Raw genomic sequence first — 19,024 nt, forward strand, 5'->3', positions numbered from 1 at the left:
TGGCTGTATGGTTCTCACATCGTCTCTCCCTATTAAGATAATTTATGACCGAGCCAAGGCCAGCTTGTGTAGATAAGCCTTTTAGCCAGTCTGGCTATAAGTTCATTAATTTCTACCATGGTAGAAATGTCATTGTTCTAATTCTTGATTATATTTACACACATTATATTCAGTACTAGGATTAAAAAGAAAATTCATACATATACAGTAACATAATAGTATTCTGATTAGTCAGTCCTGATTGAAATGTATACATAATTAGTCATTATTGATAAAAATTCCCTTAACAGGTTCATAAAAACATGCTGGAGCAGCACCCCTCTATCCACATGTGCGTCAAAACTTCAATTGTCCATGATCAAATTCGTGGCGGCACAGACATTCCTCTTCTGTCGACATTCACATAAGCACCACCAGTCAGAGTCTGTGTCACCGTATCGCTACTTGCTGGTCTCGCAATTCTTGTTCTCACTGTCTCAACTCATCTTCAGTGTTTTCTGGCTCAAATTAATAGGGCTGTATGTCCCTATGTAAAAGAACATCAAAAACGTTTTCAGCGACCAGCTCTTGGAAAGAAGAATTATCAGAAGCAGCCATTGTAATTATTTGGCAATCTCGTATAGAGTGCAGAGTAACATAGCTCCCATGAACCTGTAGAAACTAGTACAGCCCCTGTTTTGAAAGGCCTGCCTTTGAGGGTGGGGACAAAATTGGACAAGGAAGTAGGGCTCCTGTCAGGAAGTAGTCTTTACAAAGCCAGGGAAAATGAGTCGACCTAGATAACATGCAATGTCGTGGAAAATAGGAACATTGTTGAGAAAAGTCCAATATTTCAATTGAACAAGGACAACCATATCTCCTCGCTGCTAGCGTCAACGTGCAATTGGCGAAACACAAAGGCCACAATAATTGCTACAAAACATGACTCAATTCATTTTTATATCAGACAGCAGGCTCAATCAACCAATGACGTCATTGGTTGTCTATTCCGGTGAGAAAATGAAAAAATACCACTATGGTGCATAATTATGTCTGAAACACATTTCATCGCAGTTGTTGTGTTCTGTTTGTTGGGCAATTATTTCCAAGGATTGTGTGCTTTGTTGGGAGGTTCTGGTGATAAATGAGTCCATTTTGCTGGATTTAGTTGGGTGGCAACAGCCGGATTCTGCACGGAGAGCTCTCAGCTCTGTTTTGTAAGCAGTGCGCTCATGATTTATGGGGTTTGGAGTAGAGGTAGACCGATTATGATTTTTCAACGCAGATACCGATACCGATTAATCGGCCGATTCAAAAAAAAAATATATATGTATATATATATATATATATATACACACACACATTTTTGTAATAATGACAATTGCAACAATACTGAATGAACACTTTTATTTTAACTTAATATAATACATATTATGGGCTTTTGGATGGGTGTTCTTAATGTTCTTAATGTGATTCCACAGGTTGGAGGTATTTTTTGATTTAGCCGTTGCTGACCCCATGCTTACATCTTTATCACAAATAAGACACCTTGCTTTCCCTGGTGCCAATTCCATGTAATAGTCCTTTTCTCTGCCATCTGTAAAACACACACACAGCTCTGAATTGACAATGATACTGAAGAGTCTGCTTAGGAGACAAATACTCTCAACTGTTTGAATAAAAATAGAGTTTAAGTTACCTGTGATGAATGTTGGAAAAAAAACTGTAATTTCTATATGCAGGAAATCCTATTTTAATAATGGACATGGTAAGAATTGACTACCAAAGTGCGAGTCATATTTCCCATGACACCTTCTAGCAAAATCTGAAAAGCAGTTCCTTCATGCATTTATTCCATAGGATATTTTTAGATTAATTTAAAATAAGGTCTGTGTTTCGTGTAGGCTTACACCACCTTGTGTAGATATCCATAGGACAAGGTAACTCTGATCAATATTGGCTAAATATAAGCGAAGATCATTTTTTTTGTAGAGTGGATTTCTGAAAATATTTTGACAAACGCTACCTTATCCTAGTGAGATTTACACGGGTATCAAAACGCCGAGGTGGTTTAAGTTTGCACAAAACACAGACTTTATTTGAAGTAGATCAAGACATTCTCTATGGAAGACATGAACGGTAAAATAACGAAGGAACCCCTTTCAAGTTCAGCCGCAAGTTATTACAGGAATTATAACGCGTCGACTATTTCTCTCTAAACCATATACCTTTGACTATTACGAGCCTGCAGCTGCCTACCACCCCTCAGTCAGACTGCTCTATCAAATATCAAATCATAAACTTAACTATAATAAACACACAGAAATACGAGCCTCAGGTCAAATCCAGAAACTATCACCTCGAAAACAAAACGTTTATTCCGTTCCATATTTTATCTAACGGGTGGCATCCATGAGTCTAAATATTCCTGTTACATTGCACAACCTTCAATGTTATGTCATAATTACGTAAAATTCTGGCAAATAAGTTCTCAAAGAGCCAGGCGGCCCAAACTGTTGCATATACCCTGACTCTGCGTGCAATGAACGCAAGAGAAGTGACACAATTTCACCTGTTTAATATTGCCTGCTAACCTGGATTTTTTTTAGCTAAATATGCAGGTTTAAAAATATGTACTTGTGTATTGATTTTAAGAAAGGCATTGATGTTTATGGTTAAGTACACATTGGAGCAACGACAATCATTGATTGATTGTTTTTTACAAGATAAGTTTAATGCTAGCTAGCAACTTACCTTGGCTTACTGCATTAACAGGCAGGCTCCTCGTGAGGCAGGTGGTTAGAGCGTTGGACTAGTTAACTGTAAGGCTTCAAGATTTGATCCCCTGAGCTGACAAGGTAAAAATCTGTCGTTCTGCCTCGTTCCTGGGCCGTCATTGAAAATAAGAATGTGTTCTAAACTGACTTGCCTAGTTAAATAAAGATTAAATAAAGGTGTAAATTATTTTATTTTTTGGGCAAAATCGGCGCCCAAAAATACTGATTTCCGATTGTTATGAAAACTTGAAATCGGCCCTAATTAATCGGCCATTCCGATTAATCGGTCAACCTCTAGTTTGGAGTCTCTGCTGTACCATAGTCAGTACAGTGTACCACCATTTGCACAAGTGTCCCAAAGCCGAGTGAGTTAAAAACTTCTTGATGCACCCATCCCGTTAGCGGGATCATTTACGTCAACATCAGCTGGGTTGCAGCGCGCCAAATTCAAATTAAATATTTTTTTTCTTCATGAAATCACAAGTGCAATATAGCAAAACACAGTTTAGCTTGTTGTTAATCCACCTGGCGTGTCAGATTTCAATAAAGCTTTTCGACGAAAGCTATCCAAGCGTTTATGTAAGAACATCTCTCTCAGTAGACAACATATTACAAACAGCTAGCCGCCAAGTAGATTGGTCACGAAAGTCAGAAAAGCAATAAATTAAATCGCTTATCTTTGATGATCTTCAGATGTTTGCACTCATGAGACTCCCAGTTACACAATAAATGTTCCTTTTGTTCCATAAAGATTATTTTTATATCCAAAATACCTCCATTTGGTTGACGCATTATGTTCAGAAATCCACAGGCGCGAGCGGTCACGACATCGCAGACGGAAAATAGTATCCGTAATGTCCACAGAAACATGTCAAACGTTTTTTATAATCAATCCTCAGGTTGTTTTTTCAATATATAATCAATAATATATCAACTGGGAATTTAGCTTTTTCAATAGGAGAGAGAGACACAATGGCTGCTCCAAACTGTTGCGCAAGTAAAATTCTGGGGACACCCAGCTATCCACTGACGCGATGTGATCTTTCTTGCTTATTTTTCAAAATTAAAGCCTGAAACTATGTCTAACGACTGTTCACAACATGGGGAAGCCGTAGGAAAAGGAATCTGGTTGATATCCCTTTAAATGGAGGGAAGGCATTCAATGGAACTTGGAGCTTTCAAAATAGAGGCCACTTCCTGGTTGAATTTTCCTCAGGTTATCGCCTGCAATATCAGTTCTGTTATACTCACATACAATATTTAGACAGTTTTGGAAACGTTAGAGTGTTTTCTATCCTAATCTGACAATTATATGTATATTCTAGATTATGGGCCTGAGAAATAGGCAGTTAAATTTGGGTACGTTTTTCATCCAAAAATCAAAATACTGCCCCCTACACTCAACAGGTTAAAATGATTCCAAGATGGCGTAGCAGTCGGACGTCGCGTCGTGTCCCTTGTATATATAGTTTTTTTTTTTACATATTTTTCTTCGCATATCTTTTAAAACATTTTGCTAAACCTCAACTTCGAAATACTCACCTGCAACCCGCCTCACCCAATGTAGCGCGGATCTGCTTTTTTTCTCTAAAGTACTTATATTTACTTCGGATCCGGAACCCCTCAACTGAAGCTAGCCAGCTAACTACCAGCAAACCATTGCTAGCGGTCATCAGCTAACTGGTCATCAACTAACCTTTAGCTCGGAAAGCTCTCGCCAGTTCGAACAACGCGACTCTAACCAGAGCATAACGGACCTATTTTTTAATTTTTTATCCCCGGATTCCCACCGCAAACGGAACATTTTCAGCTGGATCTTCACAACTAGCTAACTAGCTAACCGCAACCCCGGATGATTACTCCTGGCTAGCGTTTCCATCCACTTAGCTTGAAGCTAGCCCGGCCAGAGCTCCTGTGCTACCACCGAAGCATACTCCTGGGCTACAATATCCGGACCCACGACCGGTCTATCTATGTCACCGCATGAAGAGGCATAAACATACTCACCCCATCGCGACGTCCCCCAAAGACTAACTTTCTAGCCCTTGCTATCTGCTTGCTTGCTAATTCGGCCTGCTAATTGCTAGCTTGTTTAGCCCCGGTCCGCTAACTGCTACCTTGCTCAGCCCTGGCCTACTAACTGTTAGCTTGTTAGCACAGGCCTGCTAACTGTCTGAATCGCCGTGTCCCCAGCCAGCCCAACCACTCACTGGACCCATATTTACTTTCAATCTCTTTTCGATTTTTAATTCGATTATACCTTCCGGTAACCTGCCTCACCCAATGTGATACGGAATCGCTATTATTTTTAATTTTTAGAACACATTCAAGAACCTCCAGAAGCTAACCAGCTAACTAGCTACAAACTATTTAGTAATTGTTAGCCACTGCTAGCGGCTTTACCTTCTGCACAGCCAGCCAGTTATTTTTTTACCTGGATAATACTCGCCAGTCCCATCCACCGCTGCCCCCTGGACACTGATCACTTGGCTACATAGCTGATGCATGCTGGACTGTCCATTAATCACAGTACTCCATTCTGCTTGCTTATGTTTTATCTGTCGGCCCCAGCCGCACTCAGGCTCTGTGTGTAGTTAATCCAACCCTCCCTGCCTAGTCAACGCCATTTTACCTGTTGTTGTTGTGCTAGCTGATTAGCTGTTGTTGTCTCACCTACTGTTTAGCTAGCTCTCCCAATTCAACACCTGTGATTACTGTATGCCTCGCTGTATGTCTCTCTCAAATGTCAATATGCCTTGTATACTGTTGTTCAGGTTAGTTATCATTGTTTTAGTTTACAATGGAGCCCCTAGTTCCACTCTTCATACCCCTGATACCTCCTTTGTCCCACCTCCCACACATGCGGTGACCTCACCCATTACAACCAGCATGTCCAGAGATACAACCTCTCTCATCATCACCCAGTGCCTGGGCTTACCTCCGCTGTACCCGCACCCCACCATACCCCTGTCTGCGCATTATGCCCTGAATATATTCTACCATGCCCAGAAATCTGCTCCTTTTACTCTCTGTCCCCAACGCTCTAGGAGACCAGTTTTGATAGCCTTTAGCCGCACCCTCATACTACTCCTCCTCTGTTCCGCGGGTGATGTGGAGGTAAACCCAGGCCCTGCATGTCCCCAGGCACCCTCATTTGTTGACTTCTGTGATTGAAAAAGCCTTGGTTTCATGCATGTCAACATCAGAAGCCTCCTCCCTAAGTTTGTTTTACTCACTGCTTTAGCACACTCTGCTAACCCTGATGTCCTTTCCGTGTCTGAATCCTGGCTCAGGAAGGCCACCAAAAATTCTGAGATTTCCATACCCAACTATAACATTTTCCGTCAAGATAGAACCGCCAAAGGGGGAGGAGTTGCAGTCTACTGCAGAGATAGCCTGCAAAGTAATGTCATACTTTCCAGGTCCATACCCAAACAGTTTGAACTACTAATTAAAAAAATGACTCTCTCCAGAAATAAGTCTCTCACTGTTGCCGCCTGCTACCGACCCCCCTCAGCTCCCAGCTGTGCCCTGGACACCATTTGTGAATTGATCGCCCCCCATCTAGCTTCAGAGTTTGTTCTGTTAGGTGACCTAAACTGGGATATGCTTAACACCCCGGCAGTCCTACAATCTAAGCTAGATGCCCTCAATCTCACACAAATCATCAAGGAACCCACCAGGTACAACCCTAAATCTGTAAACAAGGGCACCCTCATAGATGTCATCCTGACCAACTGGCCCTCCAAATACACCTCTGCTGTCTTCAACCAGGATCTCAGCGATCACTGCCTCATTGCCTGTATCCGCTACGGAGCCGCAGTCAAACGACCACCCCTCATCACTGTCAAACGCTCCCTAAAACACTTCTGTGAGCAGGCCTTTCTAATCGACCTGGCCCGGGTATCCTGGAAGGACATTGACCTCATCCCGTCAGTTGAGGATGCCTGGTCATTCTTTAAAAGTAACTTCCTCACCATTTTAGATAAGCATGCTCCGTTCAAAAAATGCAGAACTAAGAACAGATATAGCCCTTGGTTCACTCCAGACCTGACTGCCCTCGACCAGCACTAAAACATCCTGTGGCGGACTGCAATAGCATCGAATAGTCCCCGCGATATGCAACTGTTCAGGGAAGTCAGGAACCAATACACGCAGTCAGTCAGGAAAGCTAAGGCCAGCTTCTTCAGGCAGAAATTTGCATCTTGTAGCTCCAACTCCAAAAAGTTCTGGGACACTGTGAAGTCCATGGAGAACAAGAGCACCTCCTCCCAGCTGCCCACTGCACTGAGGCTAGGTAACACGGTCACCACCGATAAATCCATGATTATCGAAAACTTCAACAAGGATTTCTCAACGGCTGGCCATGCCTTCCGCCTGGCTACTCCAACCTCGGCCAACAGCTCCGCCCCCCCCGCAGCTACTCGCCCAAGCCTCTCCAGGTTCTCCTTTACCCAAATCCAGATAGCAGATGTTCTGAAAGAGCTGCAAAACCTGGACCCGTACAAATCAGCTGGGCTTGACAATCTGGACCCTCTGTTTCTGAAACTATCCGCCGCCATTGTCGCAACCCCTATTACCAGCCTGTTCAACCTCTCTTTCATATCGTCTGAGATCCCCAAGGATTGGAAAGCTGCTGCAGTCATCCCCCTCTTCAAAGGGGGAGACACCCTGGACCCAAACTGTTACAGACCTATATCCATCCTGCCCTGCCTATCTAAGGTCTTCGAAAGCCAAGTCAACAAACAGGTCACTGACCATCTCGAATCCCACCGTACCTTCTCCGCTGTGCAATCTGGTTTCCGAGCCGGTCACGGGTGCACCTCAGCCACGCTCAAGGTACTAAACGATATCATAACCGCCATCGATAAAAGACAGTACTGTGCAGCCGTCTTCATCGACCTTGCCAAGGCTTTCGACTCTGTCAATCACCATATTCTTATCGGCAGACTCAGTAGCCTCGGTTTTTCTGATGACTGCCTTGCCTGGTTCACCAACTACTTTGCAGACAGAGTTCAGTGTGTCAAATCGGAGGGCATGCTGTCCGGTCCTCTGGCAGTCTCTATGGGGGTGCCACAGGGTTCAATTCTCGGGCCGACTCTTTTCTCTGTATATATCAATGATGTTGCTCTTGCTGCGGGCGATTCCCTCATCCACCTCTACGCAGAAGACACCATTCTATATACTTCCGGCCCGTCCTTGGACACTGTGCTACCTAACCTCCAAACGAGCTTCAATGCCATACAACACTCCTTCCGTGGCCTCCAACTGCTCTTAAACGCTAGTAAAACCAAATGCATGCTTTTCAACCGTTCGCTGCCTGCACCCGCACGCCTGACTAGCATCACCACCCTGGATGGTTCCGAGCTTGAATATGTGGACATCTATAAGTACCTAGGTGTCTGGCTAGACTGTAAACTCTCCTTCCAGACTCATATCAAACATCTCCAATCGAAAATCAAATCTAGAGTCGGCTTTCTATTCCGCAACAAAGCCTCCTTCACTCACGCCGCCAAACTTACCCTAGTAAAACTGATTATCCTACCGATCCTCGACTTTGGCGATGTCATCTACAAAATTGCTTCCAACACTCTACTCAGCAAACTGGATGCAGTTTATCACAGTGCCATCCGTTTTGTCACTAAAGCACCTTATACCACCCACCACTGCGACCTGTATGCTCTAGTCGGCTGGCCCTCGCTACATATTCGTCGCCAGACCCACTGGCTCCAGGTCATCTACAAGTCCATGCTAGGTAAAGTTCCGCCTTATCTCAGTTCACTGGTCACGATGGAAAAGGACTCGGCCCACAAAATAGGTGAAGTGAACTGGCAAAAGAGTTGAGTCCTCATTCAAAGGCAAGGGCAGTGTGAATACAAAGACTTACGTATGTATATTGCTTTTTTTTACCCCAAATTTCACATTAAAGAGGACTGAGATTGGTTATTTTAAAGAGGCCTATTTGTGAAAACAACCTAATTTATTTACAACACTTGTTTTCTCTCTCTGACACACCTGTTATTATGCAGTGCAAAGAATGTATGCACTGTTTACAGCAGGCTTTTTTTTGCAAACAGCCATGATTTAAAGGAACTTAGGCTGCAGTGATACTGTTACTGAATCGTGTCCTATGCTTAGCTACTCATCACATTAGGAATTTAATTTTATTGTTAGTCTGCATAGATCTCCCTAAAACATTTATTTTTCGATCAGCACCAACATTTTCGATCAAAACAACTTCCCACGGCTATGGATTGCAATTATTTCCCCTTCACCAAGAAGTGTCCACTCATTCACTCCCCTTCACACAGTTAAAAGCTTTGGATTGGTGCAACCATGTCCGGAGGGAGTTTCCACCAAATTCCTTTCCTCTGTCCATTCCTTATAAATCCATGAAGGGAAGTGTGTGATTGCACACTTCGGGGAAGGGTAGAGAATCTCACCGCAGCCCTAGAATATAGTCAGCTACAATATCTTTTGGAACGGATCATTTGCTAAAAGTTGTTCATTATACTGTAGCCTACTTAGGCTGTTGCTGATCAATCGGGAAAGTCTGGAAGTGTATTTTTGGGTTGTTGAATCACTCTCAGCAGCCTCTGGATAACATTAGTATTCTCTGACTACAAACGTGTATATTTTATATTCTTTCTCTTGTCTCTTAGAACAACATGATGGGGACCTCGCATCCTGGATCAATAGTGAACGATTCCTTAATTACCTCCAGATTGACAGCTACACTTTGTATGAAATGGGAGATACAAGTATGTTACACTCTCTCATGCACACACAGGCACACACACACACACACACACACACACACACACACACACACACACACACACACACACACACACACACACACACACACACACACACACACACACACACACACACACAGCAAGCATGGTAGAGGATGTGCTTTACCAGTAAATAACTTTGAATTAGAAGATTTCAATAGAATAGATGTCTTTGTGTGTCTACTTGTCTACCACAAGGGGGCAAGCAACAGTGTTCAATATTCAGTGAGTGTATGAACTAGTGCATTACATTGATATTAATTCTTACAGTGTGGCTTTAATGAATCAGATAGGAATAAAATCCAATGTGAATGATGGTTATGAAGTGAAGTTAAATGTGTGTTTTTTCTGTGTTTAGAATTGTTTTTTTTGTGTTCCTCACCATAGGATATGTTTTGGTGTTTTATGTGTGTTCCTCACCATAGGAAATGGTTGGTGTTTTATGTGTGTTCCTCACCATAGGCAAACTGGTGGCTCTGGCTATAGTGGATGAGAGAAACCCTACTGAGGAGAGCATCCGGTATGAGTATCTCTTTTATCCCAATATAATGTAAGGGGTAGTTCACCTGAATTACACATTTACTTCATATGTGCTACAATTCAAGTTACACATGTAGATCTCAAGTTTCCATTAGGACAAGATCACCCTTACAAATCAACTTTTGTTCATGTGATAAATATTGCACTCAAAACATATTAACAGCCTATTCTTATTAATCAAATATTCCTCCCTACCCAGTTACAAGACCATGGTGGAAAGAGTGGCAAGTGAATACAAGGACCTCTATAGCAAGTGAGTTTATCTGAAACAGAGCGAAACGGGGAGTTACTATCTGAACTATCTGAACCAATAAGAAATTACTGTTTTTGTTTTATTTTGCAATAAGTTTTGCTACGATGTATCATAATGAATATGGTCCTGATGTCTTCTCAGAGAATTCCAGTTTGGTCACATGGACGGAAACGAGTACATCAATGGCCTCATCATGGAGTGAGTGGTCATATCTCTTTTCTGCCCTTATTTAAAATTCAGAAGTAGCTAGAGTTTTTGCACAAATCCACAATTGACATCAATACATAATATAAGCGATTGTTGTGTTAAGTGTGGTTAGGATCTTTGTTTCGGGCAATGGTTCTCCAGGACCTGGCCTGCCTAGTAGTGCCTTCCATACACAGCACAGTGGCACAGTGGTTCAGAACAGGTGGGGTAGAGCCATAGATTTACAGTAGAAATGCCCATCCAAGAAGGTTAAAGGTCATTGGCCACAGACAAAATTATGTCAAATCACGTTAAATTCTGCTGTAGTTTTGATTGGACTGATAATGTCAACATCATACTTTTAAAATCCTGGCTAGCTAGATAAGCAGTCGAAATCATAAATCACATCAATTATCTACTGGAAAATACTTTTCCTTGTCATATAAAAATAAATTAGAGAGAAATCTTCTCAGTGCTCATTGGGCATAAATATTACACAAGTTGGAAATCGCAAATTCAACAATGAGGGTGTTGGAAGGAAGCAGTGGCTAACTGTGAGCATCGCAAAGCAATCACTATTTTGCTTCACCTGCCTGCTATTTGGTGGAGAGGGTGGGTGGTCCATGTCTGGGTTTAAAGATTTAGAACATCTGTCTGAAAGGGACTCAAAATATGAGAATTGTGCATCACATCTAGATAACGTTGATAAACTGGGACTTCTGGGGAAACCAAACATTGTGGCTAGACACCGCATATAGATGAGCAATCAACCTTCACAACCAACAAACGGAGGAGAATAGGTATGTGCTTGCCAAAATTATAGCATGCATTAAATTGTGTGGCTAAACGAATAAGGATATAGCAGTGCATTCGGAAAGTATTCATACCCCTTTACTTTTTCCGCTTTGTTAGGTTCCAGGCAGTAATTGAGGCTGGATGAACTGTTTCGCTGCCAGCCTTATTCTAAAATTAATTAAGTTTTTTTTTCTTCCCATTATCAACAATACCCCATAATGACAAAGCAATAGCACGTTTTTAGATTTTTTTTGTTGCAAATGTATTAAAAATAAGAAACTGAAATATTACATTTACATAAGTATTCAGACCCTTTACTCTACTTTGTTGAAGCACCTTTGGCAGCGATTATAGCCTCGAATCTTATTGAATATTTTGCTACTTGCTTGGCACACCTGTATTTGGGGAGTTTCTCCCATTCTTCTCTGTAGATCCTCTCAAGCTCTTTCAGGTTGGATGGGGAGTGTCGCTGCACAGCTATGTTCAGGTTGCTCCAGAGATGTTTGATTGTGTTCAAATTCGTTCTCTGGCTGTGCCATTCAAGGACATTCAGAGAATTGTCCCAAAGCCACTCCTGCTTTGTCTTGGCTGTGTGCTTACGGTCGTTGTCCTATTGGAAGGTGACCCCAGTCTGAGGTCTTGAGCGTTCTGGAAAGGCTGTCATCAAGGATATCTCTGCACTTTGGTACCCTTCCCCAGATCTGTGCTTCAACACAATCCTGTCTCGGAGCTCTACGGACAATTCCTTCCACCTCATGGCTTGGTTTTTGCTCTGACATGCATTGTCAACTGTGGGACCTTATATAGACAGGTGTGTGCCTTTCCAAATGTTTAATACTTTTGCAAAAATGTTCAAAAAACACATTTTGCTTTGTCATTATGGGGTATTGTGTGTAGATTGATGAGAATTTGTATGTATTTAATCCTTTTTACAATAAGATTGTAACGTAACAAAATGTGGAAAAAAGTCAAGGTGTCTGAATACTTTCCGAATTTACTTTAGGCTACCGTCCGTCTCAGCTCATGTCTTAATCAAAATTATGGCTTGATTATTTTCTGCTCATCGTTCCATTATGCCGTAGTTTGTACATCTTCATTGTTATGTTGCTTAGATACGTCTCATTAGGATTATTCATCATTTTAGGCAATGTTAGAATGATGCATTTCATTGGTTTCCTTAATTTGGGTATTATAATAGTTCATGTGTTTGCACTTGCTTATAGTTTGAGCTACTTGTGTTAATGATAAAATAACAAACATGATGAATTTACTGAACATAAATGTAATAATGTTGGTGTATGGTTCAAAAGTCAAAACAAATGTCGGCATTCTTTATTATTGAGGGAGAATACGGTTCTTGTCGAGTTACATGAATACACAAGGAGTCAGTAGAGACCATATTTATTTAAGCAAGTCAGCCATATCAGCTATGTTTAAAAAAAAAGGCTGGATGAACTGTTTTTCTGCCAGACAAGGCTCCGCTGATAGCCATGTGTAGCGGTGGCAACGATTCACTCTCTGGTGCTAAAAAGAAAGCTCTGCTTTTGGGACAGCTTTATGTAGGCCCTAGCAGTTTGTGGGCACCGTTTGTCACTGTAATGGTGCATTTAATGTATTGTTTATTGTTGTGTTGTGTAGTGGCTTCACTGAAATTGCCACTGACACAGCGTGTTGACAACTAACCCTAAACCCTATGTGTTGACAGAGAACTGGCCATGCCCTCTATTATCGTGCTCAACGTGTCTAACGATGGATATTTCCTACCGCCCAACAAAGTGGAGACAAAGGAACAGCTGGTGAAGTTCATCGATGGAGTGTCGAAGGGCCGGATTAAAGTCAGTCTAACTAAACCTAAATCTGACCTGGGATGAAATTGTATTTGAAATCTTTGAAATACTTTACCTGTGCCTGATTAAGCTTGCCCAGCACAATATAAACATTAGAATTGTTCCAAAGTGCAAGCCCTGTCAATTTCATTAAAGCTCAAACAAACACAGGTTTAAAAAATGTAAAACACAGAGAAGCATGTTCAAATATGATACATTTGATGCAATGTGTAGTGTCCATCGAAACATTGTATATTACCCAATAACATTTGTAATATCCAACATTAACAACATGAATAATCTTGTTTCAATCAGTCCCAGGGAGGGAATGGATACTATCAATGCTTTATAAGGATTGCGTTCAACACCAAAACGACTGTTACAGTAAGTCACAGAACATGTTGGCACGAGGCTTTCATTTTCACTTTGACATACAGTTGAAGTCGGAAGTTTACATACACTTAGGTTGGAGTCATTAAAACTCATTTTTCAACCACTCCACAAATTTCTTGTTTAACAAACTATATTTTTGGCAAGTCGGTTAGGACATCTACTTTGTGCATGACAAGTCATTTTTCCAACAATTGTTTACAGACAGATTATTTCACTGATAATTCACTTTATCACAATTCCAGTGGGTCAGACGTTTACACACACTAAATTGACTGTGCCTTTAAACAGCTTGGGAAGTTCCAGAAAAGGATGTCATGGTGTTAGAAGCTTCTGATTGACATCATTTGAGTCAATTGGAGGTGTACCTGTGGATGTATTTCAAGGCCTACCTTCAAACTCAGTGCCTCTTTGCTTGACATCATGGGGAAATCTAAAGAAATCAGCCCTCAGAAATAAAACTGTAGAACTCCACAAGTCTAATTTCCAAATGCCTAAAGGTACCATGTTCATCTGTACAAACAATAGTACGCAATTATAAACACCATGGGATCACACAGCCGTCATACCGCTCAGGAAGGAGACACGTTCTGTCTCCTAGAGATGAACGTACTTTGGTGCGAAAATTGCAAATCAATCCCAGAACAACAGCAAAGGACCTTGTAAAGATTTTGGAGGAAACAGGTACGAAAGTATCTATATGCACAGCAAAACTATATCGACATAACCTGAAATGCCGCTCAGCAAGGATGAAGCCACTGCTCCAAAACCACCATAAAAAGCCAGACTACGGTTTGCAACTGCACGTGGGGACAAAGATCGTACTTTTTGGAGAAATGTCCTCTGGTCTGATGAAACAAAAATAGAACTGTTTGGCAATAATGACCATCGTTATGTTTGGAGGAAAAAGGGGAACGCTTGCAAGTCGAAGAACACCATCCCAACCGTGAAGCACGGGGGTGGCAGCACCATGTTGTGGGGGTGATTTGCTGCAGGTGGGACTGACCCAAGTTAAACAATTTAAAGGCAATGCTAAATACTAATAGAGCAGTATGCAAACTTCTGACCCACTGGGAAGCTGAAATAAATAATTATCTCTACTATTATTCTGACATTTCACATTCTTACAATAAAGTGGTGATTCTAACTGACCTAAAACAGGGAATATTTACTGGGATTAAATGTCAGGAATTGTGAAAAACTGAGTTGAAATGTATTTGGCTACGGTGTATGTAAACTTCCGACTTCAACTGTAATTACATTTTATCAGTGCTGTTGTATAATGGATATTTTTTTGTATAGCAAAGTATGGCTTTGCCTTAACCCTGTGCCCTGACCACAAGATCAACTCCACCAATCTACACCTCTCTTTCTCTCTCTCTCTCTCTCAGAATATATTTACCAATGCGCCCCTTTTGGGCGCCTTCCTCGTCGTTGTTTTCTGCGGCGGCGGAAGTGCCTTGTGTTACGGTCTATGCATGGCCTGGCGCTCAATGAGAAACACAGAGTCGATGAGAGACACAGAGGACGAGGAACCAATAACTGGGGAGAGGGTGGAGCCAAAGCAGCTCAAAGGTCCTGGGGAAGACAAGAAGACTGAGACGAAAGCGAAGAATCCGGCAGAAAAGAAGGCCGATTAAGTATGAAGTGGTATGAAGTATGACATTTTTTTAATTGAAATGCGCTCGTGGCCATGTCTCCCTCATAAAATACGTATGTATTCTGACCTCAATAGGACTTCCTGGATAAATAAAGGTTAAATAAAAAATTAACTAAAATAAACCCCTACCCCTAGAGGGGCTAAGAAAATGGGATAGGTTTAAATAAGCAATATGGTAATAACTTTAAATTGCCTTCCTATAGACTGTGTGGTGTTTTCGCCATATTGCTTCAACGTACCCTAGGGAGGAGGTACTAGGGGTCAATTGGCGATTCAGGGTGAGTAGTTATCCTGAGTATGTTCAGCGATACGTCATTAATCATTTTCTAATAAATTATTGGGGTTTTGTTGCATCACTCCAAACTCTTTTATTTATTTGATTTGGACTTTTTTTATCATATATATTTTTATTTGAAACATTCATTAATGAATTAATGTCAATTCAATGTTGTTGAAGACATTGAATTGTAGGGCCTATATAAACCGGAAATGTCTTCACAGTGGGTTACAGGAGACGATTACAGTGAAAATGTTCTATTTTGTTCCACTGTAGTGTTAGTTTTTTAGCACCATCAATAAACCCGGCAAACAATTCTAGGTAGAGAACGTTTTTGTAATGTTACCTGTAATGTTCTCCTGATTGTATCCAGTTTGTGCCCACTTTTCTGTTAGTTAGGGGAACATTCTATGTATGCTAGCAAAAATTCCTGAGAACCTATTTAGCATGTTTTGGCGTTACAGATTAAATGTGATGCCATGTTCTCAGAAAATCCTATATTAAAGAGCAATTTCACCACTTTTCAACTTAATTTTAATTATCTAGCACAAAACCAGCGACTATATATGTGAAAAGGGAGCATTTCTACATTTTGTAGAAAGAAATATAAAGTTAACAAGTTCACGATAATATAATCAAAACAGTGATTTTCAAACACTATGAAATTCGCAGTGATGTGGGGAGCAAGAAAATATTGGCTAGAAACTTGTTGCAAGTTTTGAAAACCACAGTTTTTCTTACTTTTAATCCTACCCTGTGATGTCACAGAGAAGCGTTTTTTTTACGTCCTTTTCTTTTTAACCACAGATCATAGAAATGTGCAGTTTTCGTATTATGTAAACACTGGTATGGTGCTGGAGATAATGAATATGAGGTTGAAAGTGGTGGAATTGCCCTTTAATTTTCTAGACACATTTCATTGGAACTTTCTCAAGTCCAGTTTTCTGAGGGTTAGGAGAATATTCCATCAAAGTCCCACCAAACATATGCAGAACATGGTTGCCATGACTGTTCTCAGAATATAGATATTAATCCAGGCCACCAAAGCTTTTAATTGAGTGGCCCAAAAGTAATTTTTTTAATTGGGTAAGCCCAGGCCACCTTTGTCTTTGGGTAAAAAAAAAGCACTTTGAGTCTTGCTCTAGGTCTCTTGTTTTGCCATATGAATTTGGAAATAAGCTTATGAAACAGCTTGAAGGTAGACACAGGGACTAGAATGGGTAATGCATGAAATGGAATGAGCAATCTGGGCAACATATTCATTCTTACCATTTCCACCCTACCAATTAAAGAAAGTGGCAGATCTTCCCAAGTCTGTCTTAATCTGTGAGATCCGTTTAGTATAGTTTCCTGAGTAAAGCTGTGATGCGCAGGGTGTTAAAAATAATATGCAAATATCTAAACCCTTGTCTAGACCAATGAAAGGACACATCTTTATTCAACTGAGAGGGCCAATTTCCTGAAATCATCATACCTTCTGACTTTGCTTCACTGACTTTATGCCTAGACTGTTCTTCAAAGCGCCTCAAACCGTGTAAGAGTTTAGGGATAGAGGATAAGGGATTTTTTAAATACAGCAAAATATCATATGCAAAGAGGGATATCTTGTGTGTCACACCTTCATCCACTCTACCTTAAATTTGTGGGTTCATCATCATTTCTGCCAGTGGCTCAATATTTAGAGAACATTATGCTAGTTCCTCTTTTCAGGCTGAAGAATTGTGAGCTGTAACCTTTCAATGGGCTGAATCCCATACTCAATAGTGTTTGTTTTAGGTATAACCAATCAACTATAATGCACGAAATCCATTTAAGCTGAGATGTATTAAATGTTTGTTGTCTACCCTTTGTCAGTGATTGAATGTTTAATACTCTCCTAATATTGTTGGAAATGTGTCTGCCAGGTATACAACCTGTCTGATCTGGGTTAATCACTTTCCCTATATGTTTATGAATTCTCTCAGTAATTATTGTGGATAACAATTTCAGGTCCGTGGGGAGAAGACTAAAAGGCCAAAATGAGCTTCACTGGGAAGGACCTTTACCTTTCATATGGATTACTGTAATGGTTGCCTCCTACCACGTTTTGGGTTGCTCTCCCTTTGATAATTCACATTCACAGTATTTACTCTGCACAGAACTGGGGTCTTATAAAATTCACTTCGGTATCCATCGGTCCCTGGTGATATTATTTTTCAATCCCTTAATGGCTTCCTCAATCTCACTATCTGTAACTGTCCGTGTCATTTCGGCCCCCTCTTCCTCTGATTATTTAGTGAGATTTAAGTTAGACAAAAGGGTTCTATTTTGTTCTTGTTTATGGTCTTGTTCTGATGAATCGTAAAGGTCTTTATAATATGCTCCAAATGCCTCTGCAATGTCTCTTGGTTCTGCTTTAGAGAAGGGATGAATTATCTTAGGGACTACTCTGCTAGCCTGGGATTTTTGTAGCTGAAAGGCTAACAACCGTCTGGCTCTATTACCCACCTCATAATATCTTTGATTAGTAAATCTAACTGCCCCTTATACTTTGTAAATCAATATCTAATCAAATTTTTGTCTACATTCATTCAACTTATGCAATATATCATCATCCCTTGTTTTTTTATGTTCTCTTTAAACTATGATATAGAATTTAGAATTAATTAACGTTTGCTTCATTCATGTGACCAACCAATACTGGTTCATGCATGTGGCAGACCAATACCTCACAAGGCTTCTTCTTTCCAAGCTGAGACCTTGAAACTGAGATATCATTCTCAAAACAAGGGTCTGGGCCTACTGCCAAATTGAAGATATTACAGTGAGAATTTCTCACAGGAGTTCAATCACTTGCATGAACACAGAAATTGGTTTATAGAAAAACACAAACAGAACACAGAAATGGGTTATTTAGAAAAGTACAAACATAAAAATGTCCATCACATTCCATCCTCTTATCACTTGAGTGATAATAATCATTACATTTTCATGTAAGTATTTTGATCTTAGCTTCTATTTTCATATTTCTATTAAATAACACAATTTAGACAAACTAAGAAAAAATACATGCTGCAGCCCATGTGGCAATTTTGGATCCCTTAAAAAAACAGGGAGGAGTCCACTCTGGTTGTGGGGAATTATCCTTAGCAACAGTGGTAATGTATTTGGCCAGACCAGTCATATTAGAAGAGTGATCTGGGACAAAAGTACAACATTCATCGCCAATGATTGCACAAGTGCCCCCTTGACCTGCCAAAAGATAGTCAAGAACCTCTCTGTTTTGCAGAGCCAATTTACGCAATTCTTTTAGCATTTCCAATTATCTTCACGTCTTTCGAGATCTCCCAAATGTGGTCTAGGGCAGATGAATATTGACTTTAATAGGTAAGAGAGAGAACACATGTTACAACAGTTTTACACCAACCTTGATATGAATGAGACTGGGGCAAGGTTAGCCCAAGCTACAATCTAGTGGCTCTCCTCACATTTTAGGAAGCCTCGTCTTTCCAAATCTTTTAGCACTGTTCATAAATTATCCAACCCAAATTTAGAATGACAGTCT

At 40.7% G+C, this 19,024-nt stretch overlaps 1 protein-coding gene across 1 annotated transcript in view; it reads left to right on the forward strand.

Annotated features, from left to right (window-relative positions):
* The window catches only part of LOC139386943 (protein disulfide-isomerase tmx3a-like), a 32,948-nt gene extending 15,625 nt beyond the window's left edge, over window positions 1-17,323 (forward strand). Inside the window, exons 10-16 of the mRNA XM_071132846.1 lie at window positions 9,419-9,517; window positions 10,016-10,073; window positions 10,293-10,346; window positions 10,488-10,544; window positions 13,033-13,162; window positions 13,469-13,537; window positions 14,935-17,323. Coding sequence (XP_070988947.1) covers window positions 9,419-9,517; window positions 10,016-10,073; window positions 10,293-10,346; window positions 10,488-10,544; window positions 13,033-13,162; window positions 13,469-13,537; window positions 14,935-15,183 — 716 coding nt within the window. The 3' untranslated portion in view covers window positions 15,184-17,323. The remainder of the gene's footprint in view (window positions 1-9,418; window positions 9,518-10,015; window positions 10,074-10,292; window positions 10,347-10,487; window positions 10,545-13,032; window positions 13,163-13,468; window positions 13,538-14,934) is intronic.
* Window positions 17,324-19,024: the final 1,701 nt, after the last annotated feature.

This window comes from Oncorhynchus clarkii, chromosome 28 (genome assembly GCF_045791955.1).
Source record: "Oncorhynchus clarkii lewisi isolate Uvic-CL-2024 chromosome 28, UVic_Ocla_1.0, whole genome shotgun sequence".
In the NCBI taxonomy this organism is placed as follows: domain Eukaryota; kingdom Metazoa; phylum Chordata; class Actinopteri; order Salmoniformes; family Salmonidae; genus Oncorhynchus; species Oncorhynchus clarkii.